At 37.3% G+C, this 16,334-nt stretch overlaps 1 protein-coding gene across 1 annotated transcript; it reads left to right on the top strand.

The window, feature by feature from the left end:
* The first annotated feature begins 413 nt into the window (after positions 1–413).
* On the top strand, positions 414–16,334 carry LOC125280821. Its single transcript, XM_048211563.1, has 19 exons — positions 414–572; positions 863–1,092; positions 1,725–1,841; positions 1,942–1,998; positions 2,140–2,373; positions 3,802–3,921; positions 4,030–4,085; positions 8,995–9,061; positions 9,186–9,278; positions 9,681–9,890; positions 10,031–10,099; positions 11,624–11,743; positions 14,483–14,566; positions 14,679–14,720; positions 14,831–14,911; positions 15,013–15,069; positions 15,171–15,374; positions 15,480–15,599; positions 15,708–16,334. The coding sequence occupies exons 2-19, from the start codon at positions 919–921 to the stop codon at positions 15,768–15,770; spliced, it is 1,968 nt and encodes a 655-aa protein (XP_048067520.1). The 5' UTR covers positions 414–572; positions 863–918; the 3' UTR covers positions 15,771–16,334.

Below are 16,334 nucleotides of genomic sequence, written 5' to 3'. Positions count from 1 at the left end.
TATATCTTTTGATATCATATTAGCCTACTCATAGTTCATATATTCATATATTCTATGCAGACTTTCAGTTCACCTCTTTAAAGGTTCTTTACATGTTGTACCAAACATCTATTTGGAACTATATCACCCTGAAGAACCTTTTACATGCTGAAATGGTTCGTGTTACAGTTTGAACCCAGTCACGCTCTACTACCGTAATAGCAATAAACAGAAGATAGATGGCGCTGTTTGACTGTATACAATAATCAATTATTCACAGTGCATTTCAAATTCGTCCTGAAACCATTAAATATTTCTTTTATATGATTCACCATTGTGGAGTCAGGGTAACATATGTTACTATTAACAATAACAACATTGCTTACATCATCTCCCATATTAAACACTAATACAAGTCATCGTGAGCATCATTCCAGTTATACCTGTTAAACTTGAACTCTATGAGGAGGAGGAGGAAGCCACTGCCGGGAAAAACAAAACAAAACAAAACTCCGCCTTTAAAAACCCCACAGACACTCGTGCCATCTCTAATCTGGACTGAGACTCGCGTAGACGTGCCACTGCTATACAAGGTGAGTTTGAGTTACAGTGTTTCTTAAGATAATTAACAAATATATACTAATGAACTTGAAAACAACAACAAAAAAGACAATAATTTTAATATTACTTAACAAACTGTGCATGGTTAAACAGCCTGCAGTACCACAACTTCTTTATAAGAAACATAAGCCGATAGATTGTGCTCCTTAACTTTGATTCAGATCTAAATTTGTTTCGATAATTAAATATATTCATACACGTAAACATCTATTTAATGTGTTAAATGTCTATGCTTTGTGTCCTCCCTTATTGTTTCATGCAGTTAAACAAACAGGAGGTTCAGCTATTGTTACCTGTGGGAAGACTTTAGTCTGCATCATGTCTCTGACAGTGTCTCAGGGTGAGGGAATGACGGTCATCACAGTCACCCCAAACACAAAGAGCAAATGGCCCGTTCTGTGTCAGATTCTGAGACTTCTGTGCTGCAGTTCAGTGTGTTCTGTATCTCAGGATATGAAAGGAAAGCTGTCGAACAGCCACACAGCTCTTGGGGTGAGTCAGACACTTTAAGGTCTTGTCATTTTAGGCTACTTTGAATAGATTTAATTTAAACACTAAGGCCCGGTTTCACAGAGAGGGCTGAGATTAAGCCAGGATTAGGCCTTAGTTCAATCAGGGCATGTAAGTGTCTTTTTAAATGTGCATTAGAAAAAAACATTATTGGTGTTCATCTTGAGACAAAACAATGGCACTGAGATATTTTAAGATTTGTCAATGCAAATTGCATTTAGGCTTAACCTCAAACTGGGGGTAGGAAAGACATAAGATTTAAGATGCTTTAAATATTTTACAATTTGGTTGCAGTTGCTTTTCTCAGTATAATGTATTAGAAACATTTTAAAAAACACCAAAATCTAACGCAGTTTTTGGATTAGTCAAAATTATTAGTACCATGCTGCAACTTTTAGAAAAGTTACATTTTAGTTGCAAATTTATTTATGCAAGCAAATTAAATTTATTCTAACAATATACAACATTTTGGAAAAGTTGGAAGTAATTCGCCTGTCCACACTGAAAGCAAAAATTTGATTGGTTTACTTACAATGTAATTGTGCCAAAGTAGGGATATTCTTAAGATTCTTGATAGATGGTGACATAAAAAATATTGTTCCCTTGTTCCATAGGTTGTGCAAATGATCGTTGGTATCCTCAATATTGTGGTGGGGATTGTGTTTATATGCCTTGGGCTATACTGGAACATGTATAGGATGGCCATGGGACCCTTTTGGCTCGGTAGTGTGGTAAGACCTGGGTCTCATTTTGTATCATTCATTTGATTTATTCAATATTTAAAGAAAAAAAATGCACAGATGTTTTTGTTGGTTTGCTTTTGTCTATTAGTTCCTTGTAGCTGGAATTGTGTGTATTCTTGCAGCTAAGTTTCCCAGCTCTTGTTTGGTAAGTTTCCAAAAGGCATCTGTTTTTTTGACAGTTCCAGTTTTGCAAGTTAAAATATATATATATATATATATATATATATATATATATATATATATATATATATATATATATATTATATATATTGTTTGTGTTTTACAGCTGGTCATCGGAATGATTGTGAATGTAGTCAGTGCTGCACTGGCTATCACAGCTGTTGTGCTGTATTCAGTGGACCTTGGGAATAGTCATACTGGATATTACTATGATTCTTGTGATCAAAGCTACAATTCTTATTCAGGCTATTCACGCTATGATTATGATAGATATAGAATCCCTTCCCCTGAAGAGAACATGAGAATTGAGACCTGTGTGTACTACAGGAATCTCAGAGAGGTAATGATACTATGGCGGTAAGACAAGATACTGCTCATCAAATCTTCTTCCAAACATACTCACAGTTTAAGTTCTTTTCCAAAAAGGCAAAAATGGAATTTCTTGGTCACTCCTTCCATGTAATGCCAAGCTCCAAAAAGACAAATAGCACCATAAAAGTGGTTCATATATGCTGCACTGAGTCTGAGTAGTGATAGAGATTTATGTTTCTCACAGGATTTATGGATGATTTTCCTTTTAATAAGTTGACACTAAAAGTCCAAAGTCCCTTTCAAGGAAAGTCTGTTTACTCTGCAGCCATATTTGCAACATGATCTCCAGGCAACTATAGAGCGCAACAGTGCCTGTCAACTTTTTCAGCAGCGCTGGTTCCAGAATTATTTTTCCATTCATTTCCTGCATTAGGATTTAAAAAAAGTCTTAAGTCTTTAAAGAATTATAAAGCCATGAACCAAGTCAAACAGCTATGAGGTGAATCATAACATTATACAAACTGATGCAAAACAGTATAACAGTACAAAGGTACAAGACTGTGTACTTAACATCTTTAGTGTGAGGGAATGAACTACAATCCCATGAAGCCTTTGAACAGCATAATTAAATTAAAAACGATAGAGAAATATAAAACTATATTTAAAACTGTTGATTATATGAATACGTTTATTGCAAAATATGCTTATTTATACAAATATTTAAGTATTTAAAGAGTGTAGGGAGACCGACTCGATCGAGGCATTCACAGTGCTTCATGGGAGTGGGCGGAGCTAAAGGTCTGTTTTGGAGCTGCTTGTTTCGACTCTCTGGTGGAATCTTTCTGTACAGTGTCATGGGTAATGTAGTTTTTCACAGAGAATTCATCTGTTAAACGTAATTACTTTAAAAATAAGTTGAAATAATGTGGGTTAATGTCTTCAACAGAAGCAAAAACCAATGATTAACAACCTTGTAGCTCACAGTAGGTCTGTATTTAAAGGTTTATAAGTTATTGTTAAAAATCTATTTCCCTATGGAGAAAATCAGTGGAGTTTTTACTTCCGGGACCAGACTGTTGCACTCTATTTCGGGCATCCAAGACTAAGTCTTATCTACTTGAACCGGGGAGTCCTGAAATCTCAAAAACTGCTCACCACACTCACATTTAAATAACTTATTTCAAATCAGCAACAAAATCTGACATGAACTGACCCATAAATGTTGTTTCATGTGCTCAAATACTGTTAAAAAAGCTTATTTTTCAGGCTAGACCAGCCAATGCTGACTAGATCTGTCCAAATTTGCATATTTATGCTGTTGTATAGTATAAATAGTGTGAGTACTGTGTTCACACTGAAAATATCAAAAATAAAAAGTGCATTTTTGTCCAATTCATAAATAATGTAAATGCACCATATTTGTGTATCTAAAATCTTTGTATTTACTCACCTCTAGATGGTCTTCAGAGGACTAGATATCATGATGATAGTGTTGGCGATCCTTCAGCTCTTTGTGACGATCAGTTTCTGTGTTTTGACTGGGAAAGCTTTGTGCAAGAAGGATGAAGATGCAAAGGTACTGTATCATCACCACAATCACATCAAACAATCAGTCAAATCCACTGTGATCATGACAGATTCTGAGAGCTGTTCTGGGTGTTCATGTTTGTTTGTGCTTTTGTAGGATCCAGAACTTTACAAGCAGCTCCTGGAAGATGCCATTTCTGTTCCTGCATGTTAGAGAGACAAGATTAACACACAAAATAAACAGTTCTTCTTCTTTTTTGTGTGTGTGTAATGGAATGACATTTCATGTCTCAATATTGGAGTGAAATGATTTAAAGCAGATGCCTGCAACAGTGTACTCAGTAAATTACATGTTTAATTACACTTGTTTTTTTTCCCTTTAAAAAAGTTGATTAATAGATTAATATAGATATAGATGAATGGGTATTTTATTGTCCTTTTCAATTTTTTTGTGATCTTTGGTGCTGTTTATTTTATTTTTTTAAATAAATGACTGAAACACTTTGGCATCAACCCTTTTTGTGTATTTATAACTTCCCTACTATATTTCATTTTGTAGAACAATTAAAAACAACAAAAATGTATTTATTTAGCAGATGCTTTTATCTACAGCAGTCGTTCGCAAACTGTTAAGGCCAAGAACCACCAATGTCCATTTCAAGGATATCTAAACCTACTTTAATCAAAGTCTAAACCTCCTTTAATCAAATCAAAGCAACCAAGCAGCCTACAATGTAGTCATTAAAGGCAGGGAAAGTGGTTTTTCAAAAACGCTGTTTGGAAGTTAGTCGGGCCGACACCAACAACAAATGTGTAACCAATCAGCATTAGGGGGCGTATGACGGTCGAGGAGACAGAACGAGCAAGAGGAAGATTTGAAAAACCTGGAATGAAGGTTTATGACTGGGCAAGCGTTCTAATATTAACCCGCATTAATATTATGAAAGCTTTCCAGGGCTGGAAAGAGCTGAGTGGGAAGGCCTTAAAACAGACATGGAGGCTGCTTTGATTCCGCTTCACAAGTGAGTAACACTGGGTTTGAGTGTCATTGATTGTCTGGAGCTGCTGTGCTGTTGGCGACTAACAACAAACTCTTGTTTGTATTTACTCTTGTGTACTCTACAATCATTTTTTGTGATTCCTTGTCGTTTGTTCATCATCTGCGCTTTATTTTTCATGAAGCATTTTGTTGCGCGTCAGCTCTGATAAACGGACATCCACTCGCATTGCTTGTGTAACAGTGGCCAGATAGTGAGATTTGTGCAGGTTAACCACTGCACACTGACGATTGCTAGAGAATGTGGTGTTTAGCGACATTGTTTTCTCGCCTCGCATGCCAGCAGCGTTCGGGCCGGGGTTCGAGACCGACTCGGAGCAGGGTGGTTAGGATTGGAGGGTGAGTTTTGGAGGCGGAGCAATTAATTTCAAATATCAACAATGTCCAACAGCATGTTTGAAAAACTACTTACCTCTCCTTTAAGTCTCTGAGCACAAACTTTAAGGGATAGATCCCCCAAAAATTAAAACAGAATATAATATTCAAATAAACACAGTTGCCAAGTGGATAGGCTTTCTGGCATTAATATTAGGCTACTATTGCCCCATTTTAGTTAAGGACACTTTGTTTCACAAAGTCACATTTTGATTGGCACTTTTAACACAAACTTCCTAACTCCATGCCAATTATTACCCCCATCACTGAAGTCAGTTCCTGACAGACTAATCCTGACCACACCCCCACACCTAATCCTAAACCTACCTAGCCTGGATGCCAGCCGAACTTAGCCCCGCCCACAACATTTTGAGGTCGGGGAGTTCGGTCTGGACTCGATCCGTAGAGGAGTAATTATGCCCGAACAGAAACTGTTCGGACCAATCACATTGTCAGGGCGATGATTGACAGATTATCACCAGAAACGTAATCAGCCACGTCATCAAAGAGCGCTTGGGGAGTTTGATTGACAAGCGATCTAACCAATCAGAACGCCGCATCCAACATTTTGTCCGACAAAGCAGTCAGGAGTTAGAAGATTAACCTCGGTGGAGTTAAACTTGAAAAATTGTGCATATTGACATCTTTCCGCGTTTGAAACAACATTCATTCTCATGTTCATTCATGTTTATTTGATGCTATAAATGGACTAACGTTAGTAGGAAGAGATGATCCGTTCACGAGCCTCTTGAGCTGAGGCGCTACAGAAATCTGTCACGATCATGGTCACAACCCATTAAAGAGCCACAAAACGGTTTTTATTGTTTGAATTTTTTTAATAACTACACAGTTTGAAAGCTGGGACTTTGTTTAATATCATAAGTAACCTGCTCTGTCTCGTCTGTCGATGTGTTGTCAGTTTCCTCTTTGCTCCGCGATTTATTTTCCACTCTGTGTGGCGTGACAGCGCCACGGCTTGTCGGACAAAGCAACAGTAACTAAGGGGGGCGAGTCTTTGCGAAAGGTCAATTAGTTTACAACAATGATGGCTGTTGAAGAACTGAGATGTGTAGATTCCGCCATCGCGTCCGTTATAGAAGATATCGACAGCGCATTAATTTGAAAAAAGGAACAGAGGACAGCGATCAAGGCATTTGTCGATGGGAAAGATGTCTTTGCCGTCCTTCCTACGGAATTCGGCAAAAGTTTGATTTATCAGCTGGCCCCGATGGTCGCTAAGAAGAGTTCTGTTGACAACTATGCGTCGCTCAACATACGTCACTTACTCTGTAGCTCTGATTGGTTGTAGGTCTATCCAATTGAGGTCTTTCCTGGATCGGTTGAAATACGCCCCCATAATCAAAGCCCAATGGAGCAGTATCAGACTCATATTCGAACTAGAATTGAGTATGACCCATAGGCTGTAAAAAAATATGGACGTAGCGTCCGTGACGTCACCCATAGAGTTCTGAACAGCAGTTTTGACGCCTAAATGAGGCCGCGGCCATCTTAGCTGCGCGTCACCGCACGTCACTCCCGGATAACTGAAAATGGGCAAAGAGGCGGGGAGGTGGTTTGAGCTGATATGACTGGTTGCTGAAACCACGCCTGCCTAGCTCGACGTGACCATGTTAGCAGCAAAGGAGCTATATATCTATCTAAGATACGATCTAAAATATTAATGAAGATAAGTTTTATCATCAGAACGTTCTAAAGGTTTACTGTCAATCTACGGTGTTTTTTTAAGATATAGATCCTCCAACAGCAGTAGTGTTGGTTGTGCAAATAACAACATGGAAAATCAAATGGGACTTCATACCTTTATAATGAAATAGAGATCGCGAGATGAATCCAATCCGTGGCACTTGGGTAAAATATGAATGTCCATTGCAAAACAAAAAAACGTCACATTTCTTCTGAATGATCTGCTCTTTGTCATTGTTCTTCAAGAAAGGATGCAATCTGAGCAGCGATCGTATCTAACAAACAAATGAGCCTGTGTCCAAAGTATATTTTTTTCAAAATAGTGCAGCAGTTTTAGTTATAATATCCAAGCAGTGCTGTCGGATTTTGATATCCTCCCGCCATTGTCATTGCAGTAAATCTCACAATCAAAACTTTCAGCCAATGCCACGATCCAACAACGTGTGTTCTGTGTCTCTTCCCCATGCATGCACATCTACACAGACACACATCAGTCTCGAATATTATGCAGCAAGCCATATTTTATAATTGTATAAAATAATCGAGCACAAATACGGCTGAGATGCCAAATTCAGCGGCAGCTGAGGTAACATGACGGCTCACAGACAGCAGCGCAATATACCTGTCACTCAAGTGACCACGCCCTTAATTATGCAGAACTTTAAGGCTTAATATAATTTAAACGGATAAGTTATAAAAAAATTCACCCCCCTCAGAGTTGTCATGAAGGGCAAAAATAGCAGTATAGACCAAAACCACAATTTGAACCAACTTGTAAACATGTTTTTTTCTGCTATAAACTTGGCCAATTTAACATGGGACTCTATGAGATTCTGCTCTCTTTTGGAGCCTGTCCCTAGCGGCCAGTCGATGAATCGCAGTTTAAGTTACTTCCGTATTGGCTTCACGAGAGAAAGGGGGAGGTTGCCGCTTGGTATGACCACGTCAGGCTAAAACCTACCCATACTGGGGGGTAATAATAATCTGGTGGTCAGAATTCAGCACAACACCTGTTCTGGTACCACCTTCAATCAAACCAAAGCAAATGTATGCATAAAAGGATAGCTCACCCAAAAATGAAAAGGCTGTCATTATTTACCCATCCTCATGTTGTTGAGAATACAATTATTTATTTATTTATTTTTTACAATGAAAAGTGTACAGTGTTGTTTTGGACTCCACTGTATGGATAAAACATTTTTCTAAATATCTTATCTTGACCTAAATATAAACCAGATGTTTATTAGTCTTTTATTGTTAATATAAGCATGATTACCTAAAATTAACTGATTACCCTAATTATAGTTCCAATTACCCTATTATTTCTATGGGAAATAATTGAGTTGATGCGCCTATTTTTAAAATGTAAAAACATGCGGGAGAAAAAAGTGGTGTGGGTTTAAACCCTATAAATAACGAAATAAACCCAGAACAGTCTTTAGATGGGGAATGAAGCTCTGAGGCGCTTTTCCCTTGATTGTACCAGGAAAAGATTCAAAGCCACTTAAAATTGACAACCGCCAGAAAGCCTGGAAATTTAATACATGTTTCTAAACGGAGGAACTTTTTTTCTAGCAGGTGGTAGGAAATATATTTGAGTGCTTTGCTTTCTCTCGTAAACTTTTGCATTCACCCGATAAACTTTGTGTTCGTTTGCAAAACGTTTGTGATGGAAATAAGAGATGGGAGGAAAACTATGTTTTTTCTTTCGCTAGACAACGCAAAAGTTAAGCAAAGCATTGAAATAGACCTATCATTTTTCCTCCCATCTCATTTTTTCCCATCACCATGTTCCCTTGAGGGGGTTTTGTAAATCCCAATCGAAAACGACACAAAATTCGTTTTGTGTGTGTGTGAGAGAGAGCTAAACATAAAATAATGCTTAGAAAAGCTTTAAAAGTACAAAGTAGACTCTTCACAATCTGACCACGCAGACCAACGTAATGGAAGTTCCGACAACCACAGAGAAAGTGATTGAACAAGAAGCCATCGATCATGTGATTTTCTGAAAACAGCACAAGACTGGACGCGGATCTTCATTGAAAATTGCACTGTAAAATGGAGGCTCTGAGACGAGTCATACTACTACTGTTAAAGACGTGCTGCATTCGTTAGTCAACAGTGTTTCTTATGTCTAGTGACATCATGACTATACACTAGGGTTCTTTAAATTTCAGGTGGAACAAGGAAATGTTATACCTTATGAGAAACAGGGACAAAACAGCTCCACCTTTATCAGAGCAGGAATAAGTCAACTTTCAGTCTGGACTGTAAGTTACAAAGGTTATTCGTAAGGTGAGTCTGAGTTTGTGTGTGTGTGTGTGTGTGTGTGTGTGTGTGTGTGTGTGTGTGTGTGTGTGTGTTTCTAAAGATCTGTGAAATTCACGTGTTACTAAAAAACAAGTAGCCTACTAAAAAACAACTTTTTTAATAGCAAACATGCGCAGGTGGATGTTCACTTCCTTGTAAACAAAAAACGTTGATGCAGTCGATGAGAAAACGACAGTCAACAATGCTGTTTGAATAATTATTAATATTCTAGAACTTGTTTGAGAATGGGAAATAAAATGCTATGATATCACATAACTATCATAAGAAACATTTAGTTTGGCTCATTGGGATTTTCTAGTGCATAAGCTTTACTTGTTTCTCTTGTCTTTCCTTGTGGGAAGGTTGAAGTCCATCACAGTGTCTGCAGCAGCATGTCTCTGACAGTGTCTCAGGATGAGGGAACGACGATCATCACCATCACCTCAAACCCAAAGAACAAATGGCCCATATTTTGTCAGATTCTGGGTTCTCCGTTCTGCAGTGACAGTCCAGTGTGTTCTGTATCTGAGGATAGTAAAGAAAAGCTGACAGACACCCAGAGAACTTCTGGGGTGAGTGAGAGACTTGCACTGACTGAAATCTTGATTTATAAAAAAGATTTAAGATGCTTAAGTATGTTTGAATTCTGCATATCAAGTTTAAAAGCTGTAGGTCTATTAACTGACATAAATATTGTTCTCTTATTTCATAGACTGTACAGAAAAAAGTTGCAGTCAAGAATTTTGTGTTTTGCTGTTTTGTCTTCATCCTCTTTTATTCGGTAAGATATTTATGTTTCTAAATCAGTTCTTGCAGTAAAATATATTTGTGTGTGTGTGTGTGTGTTTGTGTGTGTGTTCGTTCTTGTATACATGGTTTATGAGAACACAAATGTGTATAATGATATGGGTATTACAACATAAACATGGATTACTTCCTGTGTCCTCGTAAACCGAATGGCTTAAAAAAACACACTAAACAGTGTCTTTTTTTAATTCAAAAAATGCAGACAGTTTCCTGTGATGAGTAGGTTTAGGGGTAGGGGTAGTGTAGGGGGACAGGATGTACAGTTTGTACAGTATAAAAACCATTACGTCTATGGAGAGTCCCCGTAAACCATATATACAAGTGTGTGTGTGTGTGTGTGGTTCAGGTATACCCTAAAGCCGCGCACACACTTAACGATTGTAAGGCCGATTATGAATGTAAATTGATACTTACTGTATGACTGATCGCGCTCAAACGCGTCCAGTCAGAGCCAGTTGCGTTCAGTCTGCGATTACAGTCGGTGTTCAAATTCCATGTGTGAGTATATAAATCGGCTCCAGTCGAAGGAAACAATCGGTATGTGTGTTCAGTTCAGTCTTAGAATGTTTCAGCTAATCATTAGGTGTGTCCCCGGCTTAAGTTATGGGGACAAAATGTCCCCAAAAAGATGTCAATATCCGAAATCCTTGTCTTTGTGGGCACATGTTTTTGGTCCCCATGAGGAAAATGGCTTTCAGTCATATTAAATGATGTTTTTTGAAAATATAAAAATGCAGAAAGTTTTCTTTGATGTGAAGGTTTAGGTTTAGGGTTAGGGGATAGAACGTGAAAGTGAATGTTTATCATTTGCATGTGTTTTGTTTGCCAATTTACACATTTAAACCATTCCAGTGCAAGAAAGATACAAAAAAGAACTTGAACGGACACATTCACTTAAAATTATGATGTGTCTCTTAAATATCCATCTCTGTAAGTGTTCTCATAAACACAGTCTGTCAAGTGAATGTAAACAGTTGAAAAAGAAATTGGATGTGTATCATCATATTGGTTCAGTGCATTGGGACTTAAAGTGACTATAAATACCTGCTGCTGTCATTTTGTCATGTGATTAATGTTAATCAAAAACTAAACACAGCTTTAACAAAGATCAATCTATATTTAATTCATACAGTGAACACTATAGTGTAATTTTACATTTAGTTATTACCTTTTTTTATCTGAATACTACAGTTAGACCTTATTTTATTTGTAACTGAATAGCAACTTAATTTTTGGTCTGTTAGTTGGATTTATGATATTTTTTTTCTAAATTTGGAGTTTAAAAGCACTCATCTCCTTTACTTTCCTAGTAAAATTCAAAAATCTTTTTATTCCACACTGAATGAAAGTCACAGGGGTTTGGAATGACTAAGGCAGAACTGTGATGTTTTTTGACATTTACATTTAAATTCACATTTTTGTCTTGATTAGAGCTAGTGTTCATACTGTATTTTAATTGGATTTCTTATAATGACTTTACACTGATCATTTCCTCTAGGTGGGCTTTGGAGAATTACATAGCCAAGTGAAAGTGATGTCAGTCCTTCAGCTCTGTGCGATTATCTTTTTCTGTGTTTTGTTTGAAAAATCTTTAAACAAGAAGGGCGGAAGTGCAAAGGTACTGTATCATCACCATTAACTATGTATCATCACTATAAATTAACTAACAAGGACAATAACTATAACGATAACTATACAATTTTAATATTCCTTCTAATTCTATGAGAATGGGGAAATCTAAAACCACAGCAGTAACAATAGCAACACAGAGGAACAAAATTGTTGGAATCACTTTCAGAACAATTTTTTTTCCAGCTGAATAATGCAGCCAATCAGAATCCACACAACTTTAAAGAGGCCACATTATGCCCTTCTACAAAGTCTTAATTTTTGGGGGGGGTCTACTAGCAGGGACGTGCACAGGAATTTTGAGGGGCAGTTGCTCTGACCTAAAAAAAAAAGGGCTCGTTTTTTTTTGTAATGCCTCGTTTTTATTTTTATTTCAGTTAACGACGATTTTTTTTTCCCACCTAGTTTTCATTTTTTCGTTCGTTTTCGTTAACGATTATAACCTTACTCACCTTTCCGACAACGTTAAATCGTCTCACCCGACAACCGCGACAATCTCCTTCTAGTGCCGCTCATGCAGGCTCAGCTCAGGTGCCGGTCGCGTGCAGCGCTGCAGCCACGTAAACAGAGTTTGCCCTTCCCCTACTGACTTTAACTTTCGGACGGGTGCCCAAATATGGAAGTGAATGAGGCTTTGCGATTTTTTTTAAATTTTTTTATCTAGGCCTACGTGAAATTCTGCATCCATTGTACGATTTTTTTATTTATTTTTTTCCACCTCGGAAGGGCAACGTGAGTCGAGAAGGGCATATGGGCAGTTGCCCGGGCAACCTGTGCACGTCCCTGTCTACTAGAATAGGTTTTAATGCTTGAATGTTCAAAACACACATTATTTTTCACATATTTTACATTATTGCAGTGCCTCTCTTTGTATTCGGTCAGTAACGCTCAGGGGTGCGTTTCCTGTACAACCACATAACTCTCTGCTTCACTACCATAGTGCGATGCATCGTTGAACAAATCAACTAGCTAGTCATGACAGTTTCCCAAAACCGTATTGTCGCAAACCTGTAGTTCAGCCACGTTTGTAAATGATGTCATGACGTTGGTGGAGTAATAACTTCTTTAAATGAATCCGTTTGAGATCGAATTAATGCTAGATTTTTTGCTAGAAATTACAGACATCTGAGGACTAATTCTCATTTTTCTCAGTTATTTTGCTTTATTTCCAGATTCAATCAAAGGGTTGTTCTTATGTACTAGAGCACGTACGCACATGCGCACTCTTCAAAAACGGTGCTTTAAATCTCTTGACAAACTAAAATATATAAATTACATTTGTCTATATTCAAAATAAGACATACATTGTACCTTATGTCAGCTTGCTTATTTTGCTCAAGATAAGAATTTATTAAGTCCACGTCATGAAAACAAGAAACTATGCTTCTAACCACAGCTCAAGAGCTGTTTTTCCAACCACACAAGTTTGCGATGCAATTTGCGAATGTTCATTTGAACTATGGTTTCGCCAATAACAACACCAAATCGTTGATCCATGTTAGTAATGACGGAAATTGCGATGTCAGTTGGCTAACGATGCTTTTGGGAATGCTCTGTTTAGTTCCTGTCTCTACGAAGCTTCTCCTTCTGAAAAGTGCAATGTGTTCTGATTGGTTAACCATTTTGAGCATGATTTGGAATGTCACGCCCCTTACCATTACCACTTTAGATCCATGGTGGAAAAAAACAGTGTCTCTTGGGTTGTGTTCAACTCTCAGACATACACAAATTTCCCTAAAAGTGCTTCCCCTTGGGAACCCGACCACCATTTTGAAGTACATTCAATTTCATCAAGTGGACTAGGGAAGTTTATTTGGACAGACTCTTGAATCTTCGATTTTAACCGAGGGAGTTAGTTTACTCATTTGTACACTTCAAGTAGATCCATAGACCACAATGCAACATGATTGTGATGTCACAACAGAAATTCTCAGTGCTCACACTTAATTTACCCAAAAGAGATCAACATCTTAGGGTATTCCATTTAAACCCACTGCAAGGCACCAAGTAGTGCAACGTAAGCAATGACATACATCCGAGTGAACGAGATGGAGGGAAGTTAAAAAGTAGACTTAAATGGTTAGTTCACCCAAAAATTAAATTCTGTGTCATTAATTACTCGCCCTCATGTCGTTCTACACCAGTAAGACCTTCATTCATCTTCAGAACACAAATTAGGATATTTTTGATAAAATCCAATGGCTCAGTGAGGTCTCTATTGCCAGCAAGTTAATTTACACTTTTTAGTGCCAGAAAGCTACTAAAAACATATTTAAAACAGTTCATTTGAGTACAGTGGTTGAACCTTAATATTATAAGGCAAGGCAAGGCAATAACGCAATGACTTCAGTTTTGTCTTTGTTTAACTGAAGGAAGTTTAGGCACATCCAATTTTTAATTTCATCAATGCATTGGCACAGGGAGTCAATGGGGCTGTTGTCATTAGGCGACGAGAATACTGTGTATGTGTCAAAAAAACGTAATAACGACTTTATTCAACAATATTTAGTGATGGGCGATTTCAAAACACTGCGTCGAATCTTTTGTTTGGAATCAGCGGTTCATCTTTAAAAAGCTTGAAAATTCAAAGCTTATAATAAACAGAACATTATTATCTGTTGGTGTGGATGCTGTATGGTTATCGTTATATAGCTAACATTTCTCCACTGTGATCATGACAGTTTCAAAGAGCTGCTTTATGTGTTCATGTTTGTTTATGGTTTTACAGTTGGTGGAGGACACAAATTCAGAATCCAGAAGTGATTCATCTCTGTTTGGTCACAGCTGTAACATCACTGTTTCAGCGTCTCAGGTGAGCAGCTGATTGTTATTACTGTCACCTTAAAACCTAAAGATCAAATGGCTCATACTGTGTCAGATTCTTTAAGGTTTATTTGATATCCAATGCATTCTGTATTTTTCAGGATATGAAAGAGAAGCTGACAGACACCCACACAGCACTTGGAGTGAGTTAGATACTTAGATATTTTTGATATTATCAGATTTACAAAACAATTCATACTATGTGTTTTGTCACGTGTAAAACTGATACAAATATTGTTCTCTTATTCCATAGATTGTACAGATAATAGTTGGTGTTATGAATATCACAGTGGGTTGTTTTGGCTTTGACTCTTCATTTTGGATTGGTGGTGTGGTGAGACTTGCCCTACATTTACTTCTTTAATTTTCAATTATTTTTATCTGCTATTTACTAGTATAAAGGTTTTTTTTTTATTTGTGTGCTTTGCCTTTCAGTTCCTTGTTGTTGGAATCATGTGTGTTCATGCAGTCACGTTTCCCAGTCCTAGGATGGTAAGTTTGAATGAAGAGTTTTTGACAGTTTCTGTTGTTTTTTTCTTCTTCTTCTTTTTTCTTGAGCATCATCAGTTTCTGTTGTTGTTTGTGTTTTACAGCTTCTAATTCTAGTGATTCTGAACATAGTCAGTGCTGCACTGGCTATCACAGCTGTTGTGCTGTTTTCAATGGACCTGACAATGGGAAACAGTTTAAACTGTTATAACGGTTATCCTTACTATTCATCTAGTAATGATTTTTTAAAGCGTGCCCTAGAAGAGAGTAACTTTGAGACCTGTTTGTACTACTGGAATCTCAATCAGGTAATAATTTGATTTATTTATCTTTTCTTAGTGTAAAAAAAATAGCTGTAAAAAATGTTGGTGTATTTAATTATTTTTTAATAATACACTGATGTCCACCTCTAGATCATCATCGGAGGACTAGATATCATGATGATAGTGTTGTCGGTCCTTCAGCTCTGTGTGACGATCAGTTTCTGTGTTTTGACTGGGAAAGCTTTGTGCAAGAAGGATGAAGATACAAAGGTACTGTATCATCATCACAATCACGTCAAACAATCAGTCAAATCCACTGTGATCATGACAGATTCTGAGAGCTGCTCTGTGTGTTCATGTTTGTTTGTGCTTTTGCAGGTGGTGGAGGACCCAGAACTTCACAAGCCACTCCTGGAAGACGACACTGCTAGTGCTGCATGACAAGATAAACACTTAAACACTTATTTTTCTTTGTTTTTGTAATGGAAAGTAAAATTATTTATGTTGCCATCTGCACTATAGACATGAATTTACATATTTTAGTCAAATATTTTTGGGTACTTTTAGAAAGAAAAGGTTTGCTTTTTGAAATAAATGACTAATAAATGAACATTTACAATGTGTCCAAGCAGTGTAGCCACTTGTGTAATTCATCGGTTGACCAGAAATGTTTTTTTAACCCGTAGATTGTTTTATCATTTAAAAGTTGGCAAACTTCTCTTTGTGTAATAGTGTGCATGTATAGTGTGATTGTTCTCTTTGTGCTTCATTTGAAATAACCAGTTTTCCCTGTTTACATGCAAACCAGTATCCTGACAATGCAAGTAAACCATGTTTACATGACTAATAATAAATCGGGTTATTTCCCTATAGTGATGTCAAAACATAATAATTTGTGACTCTGAATCAGACTCTTGAGTATTCCATGTGTTATGTCAGTTGTGATGTTAAATAAAGCTTGCAACATGTCAGCAGGAAACTTATGGCTCATATATTATCCTCTCA

This window comes from Megalobrama amblycephala, linkage group LG13 (assembly GCF_018812025.1).
Source record: "Megalobrama amblycephala isolate DHTTF-2021 linkage group LG13, ASM1881202v1, whole genome shotgun sequence".
NCBI lineage: Eukaryota > Metazoa > Chordata > Actinopteri > Cypriniformes > Xenocyprididae > Megalobrama > Megalobrama amblycephala.
This window is presented reverse-complemented; position numbering and strand designations above follow the sequence as displayed.

What these genes read in the sequence shown, in the direction of transcription:
- LOC125280821 (XM_048211563.1), top strand. Translation starts at nt 919, where the DNA reads ATGTCTCTGACAGTGTCTCAGGGTGAGGGAATGACGGTCATCACAGTC. An exon ending in AGTTTCCCAGCTCTTGTTTG is followed by an intron (nt 1,999 to 2,139) that starts GTAAGTTTCCAA and finishes TGTGTTTTACAG; the next exon opens with CTGGTCATCGGAATGATTGT. An exon ending in TCTTCATTGAAAATTGCACT is followed by an intron (nt 9,062 to 9,185) that starts GTAAAATGGAGG and finishes TTTAAATTTCAG; the next exon opens with GTGGAACAAGGAAATGTTAT.